This window comes from Dreissena polymorpha, chromosome 1 (assembly GCF_020536995.1).
Source record: "Dreissena polymorpha isolate Duluth1 chromosome 1, UMN_Dpol_1.0, whole genome shotgun sequence".
Taxonomy (NCBI): domain Eukaryota; kingdom Metazoa; phylum Mollusca; class Bivalvia; order Myida; family Dreissenidae; genus Dreissena; species Dreissena polymorpha.
This window is the reverse complement of record NC_068355.1, coordinates 83,725,499-83,743,549: the sequence shown is the minus strand read 5'-3', so window position 1 is coordinate 83,743,549 and position 18,051 is coordinate 83,725,499. Positions and strand designations below refer to the sequence as shown.

At 36.0% G+C, this 18,051-nt stretch overlaps 1 protein-coding gene across 1 annotated transcript; it reads left to right on the top strand.

Moving 5' to 3' along the window:
• Positions 1 to 2,185: 2,185 nt before the first annotated feature.
• On the top strand, positions 2,186 to 17,871 carry LOC127838424 (uncharacterized). Its single transcript, XM_052366194.1, has 6 exons — positions 2,186 to 2,294; positions 5,923 to 6,017; positions 9,545 to 9,628; positions 9,761 to 9,916; positions 12,860 to 12,949; positions 17,560 to 17,871. The coding sequence occupies exons 2-6, from the start codon at positions 5,923 to 5,925 to the stop codon at positions 17,702 to 17,704; spliced, it is 570 nt and encodes a 189-aa protein (XP_052222154.1). The 5' UTR covers positions 2,186 to 2,294; the 3' UTR covers positions 17,705 to 17,871.
• Positions 17,872 to 18,051: the final 180 nt, after the last annotated feature.

Here is an 18,051-nt window from a genome sequence, read left to right as displayed (position 1 = left end):
TATGAAATCAATGAAAGGGATATGGCCACTTATGTAATCAATGAAAGGGATATGGCCACTTATGTAATCAATGAAAGGGATATGGCCACTTATGTAATCAATGAAAGCGATATGGCCACTTATGTAATCAATGAAAGGGATATGACCACTTATGTAATCAATGAAAGGGATATGGTCACTTATGTAATCAATGAAAGGGATATGGCCACTTATGTAATCAATAAAAGGGATATGGCCACGTATGTAATCAATGAAAGGGATATGGCCACTTATGTAATCAATGAAAGGGATATAGCCACTTATGAAATCAATGAAAGGGATATGGCCACTTATGTAATCAATGAAAGGGATATGGCCACTTATGTAATCAATGAAAGGGATATGGCCACTTATGTAATCAATGAAAGCGATATGGCCACTTATGTAATCAATGAAAGGGATATGACCACTTATGTAATCAATGAAAGGGATATGGTCACTTATGTAATCAATGAAAGGGATATGGCCACTTATGTAATCGATAAAAGGGATATGGCCACTTATGTAATCGATGAAAGGGAGGCCACTTAGGTAATCAATGAAAGGGATATGGCCACTTATGTAATCAATAAAAGGGATATGGCCACGTATGTAATCAATGAAAGGGATATGGCCACTTATGTAATCAATGAAAGGGATATGGCCACTTATGAAATCAATGAAAGGGATATGGCCACTTATGTAATCAATGAAAGGGATATGGCCACTTATGTAATCAATGAAAGGGATATGGCCACTTATGTAATCAATGAAAGGGATATGACCACTTATGTAATCAATTACAGGGATATGGCCACTTATGTAATCAATGAAAGGGATATGGCCACTTATGAAATCAATGAAAGGGATATGGCCACTTATGTAATCAATGAAAGGGATATGGCCACTTATGTAATCGATGAAAGGGAGGCCACGTATGTGATCAATGAAAGGGATATGGCCACTTATGTAATCAATGAAAGGGATATGGCCACGTATGTAATCAATGAAAGGGATATGGCCACTTATGTAATCAATGAAAGGGATATGGCCACTTATGTAATCAATGAAAGGGATATGGCCACTTATGTAATCAATGAAAGGGATATGACCACTTATGTAATCAATGAAAGGGATATGGCCACTTATGTAATCAATGAAAGGGATATGGCCACTTATGTAATCAATGAAAGGGATATGACCACTTATGTAATCAATGAAAGGGATATGGCCACTTATGAAATCAATGAAAGGGATATGGCCACTTATGTAATCAATGAAAGGGATATGGCCACTTATGTAATCAATGAAAGGGATATGACCACTTATGTAATCAATGAAAGGGATATGGCCACTATTGTAATCAATGAAAGGGATATGGTCACTTATGTAATCAATGAAAGGGATATGGCCACTTATGTAATCAATGAAAGGGATATGGCCACTTATGTAATCAATGAAATGGATATGGCCACTTATGTAATCAATGAAAGGGATATGGCCACTTATGTAATCAATGAAAGGGATATGGCCAATTATGCAATCAATAAAATAGATATGGCCACTTATGTAATCAATGAAAGGGATATGGCCACTTATGTAATCAATGAAAGGAATATGGCCACTTATGTAATCAATGAAAGCGGTTTTTTTTTAAAGAGGATACTTATACGAAAAATATGACATTCTTAAAAATAATGTTGTTGTTTTTTTTTTGTTTTTTTTTGGGGGGGGGTGGGGATATTCAGACAAACGGTTAGTACGGGTTACAATAATGGGTCAACACTTATTTTTTTACTTGTTGCGTCCCTAGTTTTTAAGGATGCAATGCAGATTGGGTGTTTCATATGCGTCTGTACACTATATGCATAGCTATAAATGATTCCATCATATTTCATACCACACAAGTCAAGAATGCATAATCGTGTATGCCATTGATGTTTTATTCTAGATTCGTATTTCTGTGTACAAAGCAGTTTCTTTTTACTGATAATTATCGACGTTAACCTATGAGCCATTGAATTAACCTACCATTAATTAGTCTGCGTTGTCAACTCCACAAAACGCAGATACCAGCCTAAAGCCTCTACTAAGTTACCACGGACACGCATGCGCAGTCCGTCTTCAAGCATTGGCACAGATTTTCCTATTGTGCCAAAAAAGTATAAAAGAACAAACTGCTGCTTTCCTTGCATTTGTAAATAGTCAACGTCGCTACCGTAGTGATTTATTCAACTATACAATATTCAACTTAAACAAGCACGGAATAAATTAGGGTATGTTGTCGATGCTGTATATTATAGATAAATTTATATTCTTATTGTAGATTTTAAACTTTGAGAATAAACATGATTATTTTAAATATAAGCCATTGTTATAGATGGTAAAATTCGCATGATTTAGGAAATCAAGTTCGATTTAGAGTCGATTATGGGCTAGCAAACAAAACAGTTTCTTTCTCAAGCGTTGGACTTAAACAATTAATGTATTTTGATGTCACTTTCATTGATACGTATTTGAATAGTTATATCAACATGGGAACTAGGTGTGCATGTGTGCTTTGTTTATTGGCCGTTTTCTTGTCAGTCTTAGAATATATGTACAATTAAAACTCGTACGTTCTCTAAGTAATGAATGAATATGTTAACATTCTAGCGATATATAAAATACGGCACGATTTTTTGCACGTACATAGAAATATGCTTAATAAACAGATAAACAGGTCGTGCTGCATGATGTCGAAGAACATATTTTTTAGTTTGGTTATTGCAGTTTTATGCGAGAATTTCCAGACATTCATTATTGTTATACAATATAATAATTGTTGTAAAATAACTCTTAAAGGATATAGTAAGAAGTCAGAATTTGAGAACAGAAAGTGTTGCATTGTCCAATAAACAACTATAAATCCAACATTATTTATTTGGTCTATAAAATGGGCCTTTTCACGTATTGGTTAATTGACAAAATTAAAAAAAAAATTGTTTCAAATACGCAAATTTTCGTTGTAGTTATGACATTTGTGAGGACACAGTAAAACTGAACATTTACCATGCTATAAATATCCAATATATGCATCATTTGACAATTTGAAAACCTGAAAATTATAAAGCCTTGCAACGCGAAACGATTGAATAATTTGGAGAGTTCTGTTGTTGTCGTTATATTTTGTGATACTTCGAGAATTGCTTATATGAAGTATGAAATAGATCACTCATTGTGTGAGCACTGATGACCGAGTGGTCAAAGCGATGTCTACTTCTTTCCGGATGTACGCATCTCGACGAAAAGGAAAAACTCCAAAATATTGGACGTGTTCAATAATATGTTAACGAATCTATGCGTGTTTCCAAACAATCTGATACTGACTGAGTAACAAATTGCTGCTGACTCAAAATTCTATTAAACGTATGAACAATTCTTCGCCCTCATATTTAATATTTCTTTTCAACACTTTTAATATTTATTACGCAGAGTTGTTACTTTTGGCATGTCCCACGTACACAGGTCTTAAGCCTTTGCATGCTGGGAAATTTGTCGTCTGCTAAAATTTTGTTTGCTGATTTATAAAATTAGCATTTTCTTCGAAATTTTTCAAGAATACGATCAGAATAGCAAACAGTTTTGATCTGATGAGACGCCACGTTCTGTGGCGTCTCATTCGGATCCAAACTGTTTGCAAAGGCCTTCAAAATTCGGTTCCAGCACTGAAAAAGTTTAAACAGACCCATTTATTGCGTAAATATTACTGCAAGAAGAGAAACTTTATGAGAATTATATCTTTTGTTTCAATCCTGTTCGTATAATGATAGTGTTGTGCATGGTTGTTATACACTGTATTTGCGAAAAAGAAAACAATTTAAAATATCTAGTATGCCATGTGTCCGTTCGATTGTTCATCCCGCGGTTCTGCACGGGTGGAAACGACCCTGTGTATTTTAACTGCATATTGTTATATGCGAATATGCAGATGCGACATCACCAAAGCAAATATACAAGTACAATTCGTAAAAGAAAATCATATACAGCCAAATATTCTTTGACAATTATTTGAGTACATTCAGGAAATTATCTTAAATGTAATTGGTGATAAATTCAATATCATTTTGCAAATTAAAAAAAAAATACACGATGACCAAGCCAACAAATCAAAAGTATATCAATATATAAATATATACATGTACTACTTGCAAATTAGTTTTAAAATACATATCCCTTACTCTTATAGTATCGCCCCCCCCCCCCCCCTCATAATATCGTGCCTTCAATGAACAACCCTTAAGAAGGATGGAAAGTTAATGTGTTTTTTTTTCAATTTTTAGAAGTTGTAATTTATTTGATGGTTATCCATGACTACTACGACGATCATTCTCATTATTTACGGTGTTCGTTGGAAAGTAGGTCATGTTTATTCCAGAATGTACAATTGTACATAAAACATATAACTACAGGGAGATAAGTCTAGCTAGTATTTTGTCAAAAACATTGCCGATTAAAATGCAGTTTTCGTTGTTATGTCAAATAATGCACATCTAACTAAAGATTGACATATAACGTGCGTGTTTTCGTAATTTTCACTTCCATAATTCGTATGTATTAATTAAGAGGGTCGATACTACGGATAGACATGCTTTTACATTTGTATACCATACTTGCAGAAAACATGCCATAATGACCTCATTGTCAAGGCTGTAAAATGGCAAATAGACCCAAAGCCGGGCGATGTAAAAAAAACTGTTGTTAGACTCCTAAAGACGGCCTTTATCCGCGACAGCAAAATATTGCCCGTCAAAAATGGCGACAGCAATCCCGTCAATCATGAGGACACAATCCCGTCAATTCATGTAGACAGCAATCCCGTCAATTCATGTAGACAGCAAACATCTCAATCATGTACACGGCAATCATATCAATCATGTAGACAGCAATCCCGTCAATCATGTAGAAAGCACACATCTCAATCATGTAGACACCAATCATTTCAATCATGCAGACAGCAAACATCTCAGTGATGTTCACAATGTAGACAATAATCATCTCAATTATGTAGGCAGCAATCCCGTAAATCATGTAGACAGCAATCATCTTAATCATGCAGACAGCAATCATCTCAGTCATGAAGGTAGCAATCCCGTCAATCATGTAGACAGCAATCATCTCAATAATGTAAACAGCAATCATGTCATTCATGTAGAAAGCTATCTCGCCAATCATGAAGACGACAATCATCTCAATCATGTAGACAGCAATCACGTTAATCATGTTGACAGCAATCCTGTAAATCATTTCGACTAATACCGCCAATATGTCGATCATTATCCCGTCAATCATGTAGACACCAATCCCGTCAATCATGTAGAAAGCAATCCCGTCAATCATGTAGACAGTAATCATCTCAATCATGCATACATCAATCACATCAATCATGTAGAGAGCACTCCTGTCGACCATAATCCCGTCAATCATGTAGACGGCGATCCCGTCAATCATGTTGACAGCAATCATCTAAATATCTTAGATAGCAATCCAATCAATCATGTAGACAGCAATCATCTCAATCATGTAGAAAGCAATCATCTTCATCATGTAGACTGAAATCCCGTCAATCATGTAGACAGCAATTCCGTCAATTATGTCGACCATTATCCCGTCAATCATGTAGACAGCAGTCCCGTCAATCATGTAGACAGTTATCCCTTCAATCATGTAGACAACAATCCCATTCATCACGTCTATCTATACTTTCCCCCCACGCACCCACCCACCTCAAAATAACTTCTTTATATGATATATCATATTCAGCTGGCTGGTAAATTTCAAAGCTGATCAACCGAAGTACAAAAATTACCGAAAATGAAGGAATTTTAGACCGAATGCATGTGAAGTGACACATGTTTATTTCAGATGCGTCACCTGTACTACAGCGGTGTCGCGTGGATAATCTACATCACGAACCTAATATACACCAATGCCGAATCAGAGAGTCGAGAAGGAATAAGGTAAAGTAGCTCTTGTATCATGCCACATATATAACCGAGAATGCATGCGGTAAGGAAGTCTATGAACACGTGTACATAGCTGAGAAGGCATGGGGTAAGACAGTCTATGTATCTTACCAAACAGGTATACATAGTCGAAAAAGCATGCGATCAGACGTTCTCTGCACCAAGTGTATATAAGCGAGAAGGCATACCTTGGACATGCCTTGTATCAAACCACGTACCTCGGACATGAACAAAGCACAACCTTTCATGTTGTTTGTTGATGTAAATTAAGTATTCGAAGTAGAAAATATCGGTTCGGTTTTAAAAAAAGAAGTCCTATGCAAGCGCGAAAAAGAAACATGCATATGTAACGTAACACAAAAAGTAAATGTATTCGAGTTATTTTGTTTTGATTTACTTAAGAATTGTATGAATTATTTTTTTTTAAATCTTATATCAAATATGTTAAGCTTGAATAAGGAATAAGGAAAGTTCGTTATTCGAAAAAAAGAAAAAGGAACTAGGAAAACGGAACCAACTTACTCTCCTTTGAAACCGCATCCATATGGATCTTGCACTCTTCCGAGGGGATGTCACGTTACTCATTTAAAAAGGCAGCCTTTTAGCGCTCACGTATAACAGGAATGCACGCACAGTTGTTCAGTTGTATACAAATTCAAATTTCGGATATGATTTACGATAGTCCCCAAAGAGGCATTTAAAATTTAATTTTGTTTATCATTGATTACGAACCGTGGTTGACACTATCAGCTATGGGACTATCAGTAGCAGAAATGTATTAATTCAAAAGTAATCGAATATACCTTGCCATCCCAAGAACGTAGAAAGATATTTAACAGTCTCTTTTACGAGGTGACTAGGCATAAGTAATGTACGACACTATTGTATTCATTAAATGCACATAGGTATCGTACCGTATGTCACATAGGTATCGTACCGTATGTGTTAGACGTTTCGCGTACATATAAACTAACTGCATCATCTACTTAAGGCGTTGAAGTTATATAACGTACAGCAGTGTGCCTTGAGCCTTAAATTCTACGTACGGTGATGTATTTTGTTGTCTATGGGCATACAGTAATGAATGCTGTATACATTGCGCGTAATGCAATATATGTCGTATAGATGGCGCTTACTGCAAAATATGGCGTGTACATTGCGCGTACTGCAAAATATGGTGTGTACATTATGTGTACTGCAATAAATGGTGTAAACATTGCGCGTACTGCAATATAAGGTGTAGACATAACGCATACTGCACTGAATGGTGTATACATAGCGCGTAGTGCAATGTTTTATGTAGACATAGCGCGTACTGCAATTTATGGTGTAAATTGCGCGTATCGCTATTAATAATGTAAGCGAACAATGTTTGCAATTCATAGAACATGAACTGCAATATGCTTTTTATGTTTGTTGTTTATGCAAAGCGCATACTGCTGTGCATGGTGAATATATTTGATGTACAGAAATATATTTAAAGCATTTAATCTTTATAAATATAATGTATGTGTGGTAGACAATCAACGTATTGCAATATATGGTGGTAGCACAAAAGGTTAAGTGAATGTATGGTCAGGTATTTAATAAACTGCACTGCACGGTATATACAGTGAGCGTTCTTCAGTGTATGGTGTTGGCATTGAATGTCCTGAACTTCACCGTGTATGCATGTAATCTATTCAAAGCTATGGTGTAGGCATTGCATTTACCGCACTGCACGGTATAGGTCTTCTAAAACATGAAAGTCTCAGAATAGTGTTCTCAGACTCTCCATTACATGATGCTAGTTAGAGAAAACCTGTTAAACACACTTTGGTTGAAATTAATAATTTTTTTGAAATGCTAAAGCTTTGGTTTTTTGAAATTTGTGTCGAAGCCTGTGAACTTCATAAGCATGGTGTTATGTAGTCATTGAGCTTACTGCACTATATGGTGAAGGTATTGTGCTCAATGCAATATTTGGTGTAGGCAATCGCGCTATCAATTCCAGGAAATCTCTGCGTGGTCGGAAGTCGAAAGAGGTCCTTTTCTTGCCTGGTGTAAAAGCGAATGATCAATAGAAAAATTGCATGGCTTCATAAAACACGTGTGTGCAACATGTTGGTGCATTAAGTTTTAAAAATGGTTAAAACATGCAGAGCATTTTGTGTGGTAACTAGTTTTCTTGAAATTTCGCTGCCGAAACCATGTTATGTCGGAGTCTGCAATCAGGCGAGATTCATTTATACGAAAAAAAAAACACGAATTATTTTTGTAGTAAAAGTTTTTGAAAAAAAAGAGACAGTCACCAACAGATATTAGGCTTGCACAATCAGAAAGAAGGAAAATGAGATGAATTGACAGTTCCCTATTCGCTATGCAAATCAAATTTAGTGTAAATTTAAAGATCGCCGTGGTGTAGTGGATATGGTGTCCGCCTAGCGATCAGGAGGTCATGGGTTCGATCCCCACTGTGGGAGTGTTCTTTAGATCTCCCCCATAGACACCAAGGAAAACGGACTCGAGAGCGTTTCATATAAGCTTAGGCTTGTTATGCAATCGAGCTTATATAAATAGGTTTAAAAAAAAGAATTAGTGTAAACCAACATGAAATTGCGCGTACTAAAATGTATGATGTTAGTCCATATAAACGAACTCCCAGAGCCTTTGATAATTTTTGCTATGGCGGCTCTGGCAGTCCATATGCACCCCTTCATTATCATGGATGCAGTTCAGCGCACGGAATCAGTGCGCTTCACTAAACAGACGTCGTTCGAGACAAATTGAGGAAAATAATGAATAAACTGCATGAACATGCTAAATTTACCTTAATGGCAACCTACGGATGTTATCCTTTGCATGCATCCTATAAAAACACAACGATGTTTCAACACACTTTTCTCGCTGACATTTTATGTTTAAATTTGAAACAGTGTATTCTGTATCAAATACCACATCGTTATCAACTTTAATGGGCTCCATCACATAACCCGACGTGCAAAATATTGGTGTACTGCGACCTAACCAATATTGGGTCAATTTTCTAGTATGGCGGATACAGCGTACGAACGAAAAACTAAGTCAATAAAAAGCAATTATTTCTTGCTTTAATGGTACAATTTGGATGAGTTTGTGGTTAAGACAGGTAAACTTTAATAAGTTCTTGCAGTTTCAGTGTTCCTTAACCCTTGCATTGTTGATAATATTTTGCACCCATGGACAAGAGAGAGCGCATTGCAACTCTCAGCAACCCATTAGAGTTGAATTATTGCAACTAGTATGATGTAGGCATTTAAAGTACTTTATATATGCAGTCTATTATGTAGCCATCAAGTGTTCCGCAGGTAGAAAATTAAAGCGGGCGCCGATGCTCGACACATTTACGAGTCGCCGAGTGTCCGGGACTGCAAAAATCGCAGGTGGAAGATTGACCTGTTGTGCCGTTTGTCTGGGTACATGTTGTGTTATGTATTGTTTATGAACATCGTAAACTGTAATGTCTGGGATTGTCATTTATCGTATTGCAACGTCTGTTTCAGAGCCCTTCCTTTTCCGTCGCAGCGAGGCGTCCGCACATTAAGAAATACACTATCTAGTCTGGACGATTACCTGGCTGAATTCCAGTGAGTATTAACCGGAATCATCAATACTCCAAAGTTCGACTTACATTTGGATAACACGGTGAACATCCGGTACAACTATTCTTATACATGGTTTGATGTGTTTTTTCAACACTTTGAATGTGAATCTTTCAGGAAGCGGACGTGTCAGTTCGGGTTGAACAGCCACCACTGTGCCCTGTCCGCCCTAGACAGTGCGATGGGAACCAGCGAGTGGCTCAGTAGCGGCCGAAGTCCCGGCAAGCGCGCCCTGCCACCTAACGAGCCTGTCACGGAACACGAGTACATTCTGTAAGCATGCCTCACAGTGGCGGTCGTGTTTGCATGTATACGCCATGTTTACACTTTAAATAACTACAATATTTAACTACTTATAATATTTCTCCACAATGCATCCGCTGGAATCGGGAAACCGGTATATGGTTTTATTTTCTAAACAAACATGTTAATGATCGACTTCGTTATATACTAGTAACCTGTTTCCAGTTTGCGGGTTGTATGGTTTTATTTCTAAGACAAACATGTAAATAATGGGTTTATCAATATTGCCTGTTTTCTTGTTTCTGTGGTACGGTATGGCAGATACTCCGCTGTTAAAATGCCAAAAGTATTCGCTGATAATCGAAAGGCCGGCGAGCGCTCAGTGCGCGTGTTGACAGGAGCGCCGAGGCCGCGATGCGCTGGGCTTCAATGTCAGTCCGGCTGTACTGAGAGCTCGCTATTATATCTCCGCCTGCTGTCAACACTGCATTAGTCTCCCAGTGGAGAACTGTCTGTGTAGCAGCACACAAATGGTTATTTATTAATAATCTTAAAAGTCTCGTTCTGTGAGACGGGCTGTTTGTGGCTCATGGTAATTTTTCTGAAGTACAGTTAAGTTACAGATCCTCAAGTTCAAATTATCTTATATATACTCACAATTCTATGTGCAATTTGTCACACAAGTATGCTTAACACATTTATGCCTAGCGTCTAGCAAAAATGCCTTGGCAAACAGCGTTGACCCATATGTGACGCCGCATGATGTTTTTAAACTTCAGCGTGTAGAAAGTTTCAAATTACATCGTGGATATGGACACAATCAACGTCGGATTTATCCATAAACGTGTTGATATAAGATAGAAGGTTAATATCTTTATTTTTTTGTAAAAAAAAATGTCAATGCTATATAAATTAAACAGGTAGAGTGTTAGAAAATATGTAATGTTTTGACACCCAGACTATGTTCTAAAAAGTACATGGCAATTGTTCTCACACATGCGAGAACAGTGGTCTCGTACATACATGGACTATGTCCTCACACATACAGGCACTATGTCCTCACACATACAGGCACTATGTTCTGACACAAACAGGGGGACTATGTTAGCACATAATGATTTATTATGTACTTTGTATTTATTTTATTGAGTATATAAAGCTCGTTTCCATTTAAGTTAATGTGGTTATATGTTTTGCAATTGAAAAACATGACAAGTATGTTTATTTTTGCTTGATTGTATACTGTTTTTGTTTGATGTAATCATTGGACAAACGTAAAAATAATAAAAGGTAAAAATCGTGCAGGATAACCTGAATGTCGTTTTCTTAATAAAACCTTAATGGATGTAAACAAACTGATAAGTGATGCTTTTTTATAGTTTCGTAACGATTTCAATTCGTGCATAAAAGACAGTTTGCTATGATGCTTTTTGCTATGTGTAATACATTACTTTATTTAATAAGCCTGTGTTCTTGGTGAAAAATTCGTTGGAATGTGCATCATTTATTTACACGGTACTGCTGCACGCAACGTGAATTTTTGTCACCGATTTCTGACGTATCCAATGTTTATTCTTTAGTCTAACGATGTCGACACAAACCGCATGACAAACTGTCTTGTATGCGCCAAATGCAAATATCTCAAGTTATTGAAATACATTTGCAAAAATAAAGCTCTTAACGGTGTGTTTACAATCTGCTCAGCCCGTGTTTAAAGCCCTTTTAACCCCGTCGATCCTTCATCCTATATTATACCTTTCCTAAAATAACGAAAAACTCCATATAAGCAAACAACTATAGTCTAATGTATCGCCAATTATTTCCTAAACAAATTGGGTGGATTAAATTATCGAATCTATCTTGACTAAAACGTTACAATTGTGTACAACTACATGAAATACATGAGGGTGTCGCCTAACTAAAAACAATTATTAAATTACAAAACAGTGGTAAATCAATGTAAAGGGGTTGTATTATAATATACAAACAAAGTACTCAGTAATCCGATTTAAAATAAAGTATGATTTTATACAACAAAACAAGTAATAATCATAAATTTGGTCCAAATAACTGTAACATAACAAAATGTTGTAAATATATAAATCTATATGTATGCGTGTTTTATGTGTTTACCCCTCCTCCTGAATGTTGTGATTTACCTCTGTGTCCAGTCAATGCCGTTACTCTGTTATTATGTTATATAAAGCGTATTTGCTCATTGTATTTACATATTGTGAAAATTTGAGCATTGAAAAATTATATACATGAATTACATTCTTTCAAATTCAGGGAAAAAGTTATCGCACTAACAGAAATCTTCTCACTACTACAGGGATTATTATCTTACATATACCGGGTCTATATCTTAACACATACATGGCCTACATACATGTGTAAACATACACATATACGGTGTGTTAACATACAAATATACGATATGTACTTCGTACACATATATGCTGTGTAAACATACACATATACGGTGTGTTAACATACACATATACGGTTTGTAAACATACACATATACGGTGTGTTAACATACACATATACGGTGTGTTAACATACACATATACGATTTGTAAACATACACATATACGGTGTGTTAACATACACATATACGGTTTGTAAACATACACATATATGGTGTGTTAACATACAAATATACAATATGTACTTCGTACACACATATGGTGTGTAAACATAAACATATATCATGTGTAAACATACACACATACCGCATCTAAACAGTCACGTATTCGACGTGTAAACATTCACGTATACGGTGTGTAAATATGCACATATACGGTCTGTAAACATACACATATACGGCGTGTATACATACACATATACGATGTAAGCTAATTTGTTATGCCATATTCGTCTCTTGAATACCGATATGTGTTATATGCCTGTGTGTGATGCAGGAGAAAAAGGGGGTAAAATGATTATTGTGTATGTTTGTATATGTTTAAGGTTGTTAGATGATATCACAGAGAAGAGGGACCATCTGCATGAGCTACAGCGCCTGCTCGACACCGCCATATCTAAGCTCACAGACAAAAGGTGTGTGTCTTCAATAAAGTCGTTTCATCCTTGCTCTAGATTGAAGTTTCAGTTTGAACGCGCACAAAATAATTATAATTCAGACCGTGTGATAATCAGATCCTGATAAAAGGACGGCATCTAATTGCCCGTAGATAGAAACGTCACATTTGATAAATGACTTCCCAATGTTGTTTGCGCCTCTCTTCAAAATGTAAGTTCTCATTTTGAAGTACATGAAAATAAATCTACTGATTTAGAGCATTGAAATTAAGCCTATATCTGCATCAACTCTCGTAAATAAATCTTATAAATACTTCTACCAATTTGAATCATTACATAGATTTTATTATTAAACAAGAACCTGTATGAAACGTCGGTTATTGTAGCAAGCAATGTCTGAATTTAAATCAGTCATTTTGGCAGTAAATCCATTTTTCCAGTACATAAGCCATGGTCCCGTTTATTGAGTAGAAAATAAAGGGACCTTCGGTGTTTTTAATGTATTTTTTATTTATCTGATTGCGTAGATGAGATATGGACCTCGCTGTTTTCTATTGTATTTGTTATTTACCTGATTGCGTCTACGATATGGTTAAATGTGACCACCGTGACCCATGTAAACAATGCTGTCAAAAGTTGCGTTTCTGTCCCATAATACCGTGAAGTATAAAAAAACCCGAAGGATATACCCTCATATTCCAATTATCTTATATATACTCACAATTTTATTTGCACTTTGGCACAATTATGCTTATATTTTAGATGCAGGATCAATACATAGTATGGCAACTTTCAAAACGTCATCGTGTAGAAAGTTTCAAATTATTATATCATGAATATAGACAAAATCAACATCTGTCATGACCTGTATCTTTTTATTGTACATTTGTATACACCTATAACGATAAGCTTGTAATGTCTAAGTTTAAAAAATATTCTGTTCTTTAATGGTTCACGCTGGTAATGCGGATACTTCGATAACAGATGACACTTCGATAACAGAGAATAACAAAAGCCACGCGCGAGTGGTAATTTCCTCAGTTTTTTGTCCTAAGATTAGTTTTTGAGACAAGGCACATGGTCGAGTTAATAAATGGTGTATCCCTTAAAAACACGGTAAAATGGTAGATAGTTGTCCCAAAAATATAATATTCGGTCGGAAAACAACATGTACTGGGTGAACAATAAACATTTCAACAAAATAAAACTGCTTAGAAATATTGCAAGAAATTGTTGGCTATTCCAGCATGTAAAGTAATCAACGTGCTTCAATTACTGAAAGTTTGATAGTATTCAATGAAATATTGACGAAGATAGAGCATGTTTTAATAAGTGGTATTCATGAAGTTGCGGATTCTTTGATTCCCGATATAGGACACTTCGGATAACAGAGACTTTCAACAAATTGGGCACTCTGATAACCGATTTTTATCTTCTACCTGAAATGCATTTATGAGTTAAGCGAATGTCGGAGCTGCATCTCTAAGTAGCAGTTTAAGCAGAGTGATGTTTCATGACATGCAGCTGTCTAATAAATAAATAAATAATAAGTCTAAGTAAATGGCCATAGTACCTTTATTGGGACATATACATGTTTTATATCAACCATTTCGCTACAAAGAACGTTTGTTAAAATTGTTTTAGCTCGTGTACCGGCGGTTGGGTGACTCGAAAACTGAAAAAATATATGGTCATAGAGACTGTACTTATCAGACATATCGACTTAGTTTCAAATTTATCTTTCACATTTATACAAAATCATAATCATATTTCAAAAGGTTAGAAGCATGTTTCGGTAATTCGTTTTTAATTTACTTCAGTACAAAAGTTTGTATGCATTGCCTACTTATTATAACAGTAATAACATTCTCCCACATCGAATTATGCATTTCTGATTCACTAAAAAGAGTGAATTAAATCTGGTAAAACGTGTCGACTTATCGGGAATATAAGTGTCATTGTTATCGAGATGATCGATGAAAGAATTGTCCATGAAAATTTGGCATCCGACTCTTTAAACATTGGAATTTTCTCAAATACGTTAGTAAACTAAAATGTAACATGCTGTAACATTAATAGACATATTGATCGTTTATTTCGAAAAGTAAGCACGTTCTTTGGTTATTTCCAAGTATTTTTATTTTGTTGAAATATGTACTGATCATCCAATTCATTCTGATTATCGATGGATTTTTATCGTTTTTATTTTAATATAATCCACCGTGTTTCCGCGAATTTCTTTCTTGGAAATGCGAAGTGCTATACCACTTATCGACCAAACAATGTCGCGTGTCTGATAACCAAATGAACAGATCATAAATGAAAGAAAAAAACACTGAAGAACTCTTCACTCGCGCGTGGCTTTTGTTGTTCTCTGTTATCGCAGTGCCATCTTTTATCAAAGTATCCGCACACCCGGCGTGTGGTTTAGTATTGACGATGCTTCGGATTGAAAACGAAAACGTGATTTTACTTCGTTATGATGGCAATTTATTAAGTCGACCGTCGCAGTGTTTTGTTTGTTAAAAGCATTGAAAACAGAAAAAAGATAAATTTCGCTGACAACTGTGATATGTGGGGAGCAAGTAGCGATGCTTCACCCAAATCATACGTTTTGAGTAATCGAACTGAAACCAAAATGCAATGTTTTTATTTATTGAAAAAAATGTATTTCATCCTCAAAAGAAACAAAGGTTAAACCGAATATATCCTGCTAATGCAACAGCCAGAACCAAAACAATTATTGGTTGTACATAAGTACTTCACGTCTTTGAAAGCGGAAAAGACATTCAAGAATGGCTTGGAGGATTTTTGGAGGGAAGAGAGGGCTCCCGTTGTAATGTCGCAGTGCTAAATACGTCAAAAAGTTTGCTTTCACAATTTCCATCGATTCGTTTAAAACCCAATATCAACTACATGACACAATGAATATACTAGCATGATGGAACAAGATTTATAAATCAAAATAACGTATTTGCATTTCAATAAACTTCAACAAAAAGCAAATTTATCTCCAAATTAGCATTTAAATTAATATCGATATGCATTATGCTTCTAATATTGTATGCATGTATATAACGCATCTATCACGTGCGCTTTCGGTAATTCACATGCGTTGTACTATTACCGAAAGCGCTAGCTTCCGGGAAATCTAGTAACCCTCTAGCGTGCAGAAAGTGTCTCCGTTGGTTTGTTTATATGGTTAACCCTAATGTCCACGCAGAGTTGTCGTTCCATGATTTCACATCCAAGCTCTGCAGATTTGGTGGGATTTTTGTGTTTGTTTAAAACAATTGTCTTTTAAATTTTGAAAAAGTGTATAAGATGAGGTTCATACTAAAACATAAATAACGTAAATAAAAAAAGAGTAAAAATAGCAACGGTAAAATAATTGTACCACGTGGCTAGGCTATAATCACGTGGGTGGTTATGAAGGCAGGGAGTTGATACAGCTATGCTTGTTCAAATCAATTCTCTGCGCGTAGGTAGGGTGACCCATACCGTCCCAAACGAACGACAACTTTTGTTCGCCCTTAGTTACGAAAAGACCGAATAGCGTCTGATGGTGTTCCTTTATCGGAGAAGCGCTGGTATATTACAGCCTTAATTAGTTGGCGAAACAATCGAACGTGTTGATCTTATATAATATATGACAGACAAATGGGTATATAATAATGGAATTTCTCTAAAATTTTTATCACGTTTGTCAATCAATAAAATATAATTATAAAAAACGACGTGATGGTGATACATCTGGAAATTCGCCTTTCATTAGCATTGGATTTTGTTTAGCGTCACATTGTCAATTTAACGGAAATATACACAAAACTCTAAACAATGAGTGAATGCTGCTTTTGCCGTCATCACATGATTTAATACTCAATTCTCAGATGAGTTTCTGACGTGCAAGTAAACGCATTAATATATCGTATAGAAACAATATACACGCAAAAAGTCTCAAGATCGACAATTACAAATTACCGCGGGAAATATTCTGAATACCTTATACGAAACGATTGACAAGTTGTGTATATTTGCTGCTTAGCATACATAGCAGCCATGTAGCAAAAACGTGCTTTTTGGAGCTTCGTGTTGGTCGCACGATTCATTTTAATATTTAAAAAATTTAATATGTCAATAATAGTCGAGACGATAAAACAATTTACATACGCACGGATGTTGCTGTTGATGACATGTTGCATGTTTTATTGTTTAATTTTGTGTGGTTCAAATACATTGTTCACATTTATCTTGTGAAAACAACTTTTCTTCCCGTCAATTAATAATGCAAATATGATTATCCACTTTAATTATTCGGCGATATAATAGGAGGACATATGAATTTCCTTATTAAGCGCATCTATGTCGTGCGCACTGAATAGCAATTACATGCGCACGCGATAGTTATGACATGCACACGCGATAGCTATGAGATGTGCATGCGCTAGATATAAAATGCACACGCGATAGTAATTACATAGACACGCTATAGCTATCACAAACGACAAACGTATCTTATATGAAAATGAAACAAACTTTAGGGATTGTATTGATTAAAAAAATCTTTCGATTTGGACCTTTGAAGGAGATTTTCGTGTATGTGTCAAACTGTGTGCGTTGTTCTTCAGTAAGAGGACATGCATGTTCAACCTAGGAGGCCGCTGTGCCACGGAGCTCGCCTCCGCCATTGCCGACCAGTACTACTACCTAAATGGCCCTTCTAGCCCAGGCCGACGCCGTCGCCGAGACACTAGGAGCACTGTTCGGGTCTAACAACGCCCCCAGACCGACCATTCCACGGCGTATAGACAGGAATCAGAGGAATATCTCCATTTGTGATTAACATTTACATGTACTGCATAACAATATCATGCCACATATATTACTCCATATTTCGTATAATTTATCATGTTAAGATTTGAATAAAAGATACAATAAAGGAGCGACAAGGTACTGTGTTTTTGAATTGATGCAAATTGAAGGTCGTTTAAATAGAAACACGAAAGGCGCCGTGAATGATGAATAATGACTCGATAAAACTGACATAGAGTCGTATAACTGATGCGCGGACTAAGCTCTGTCTATTGTCATGTCCGTCCAAGACGGTCGTCAAACGCCAT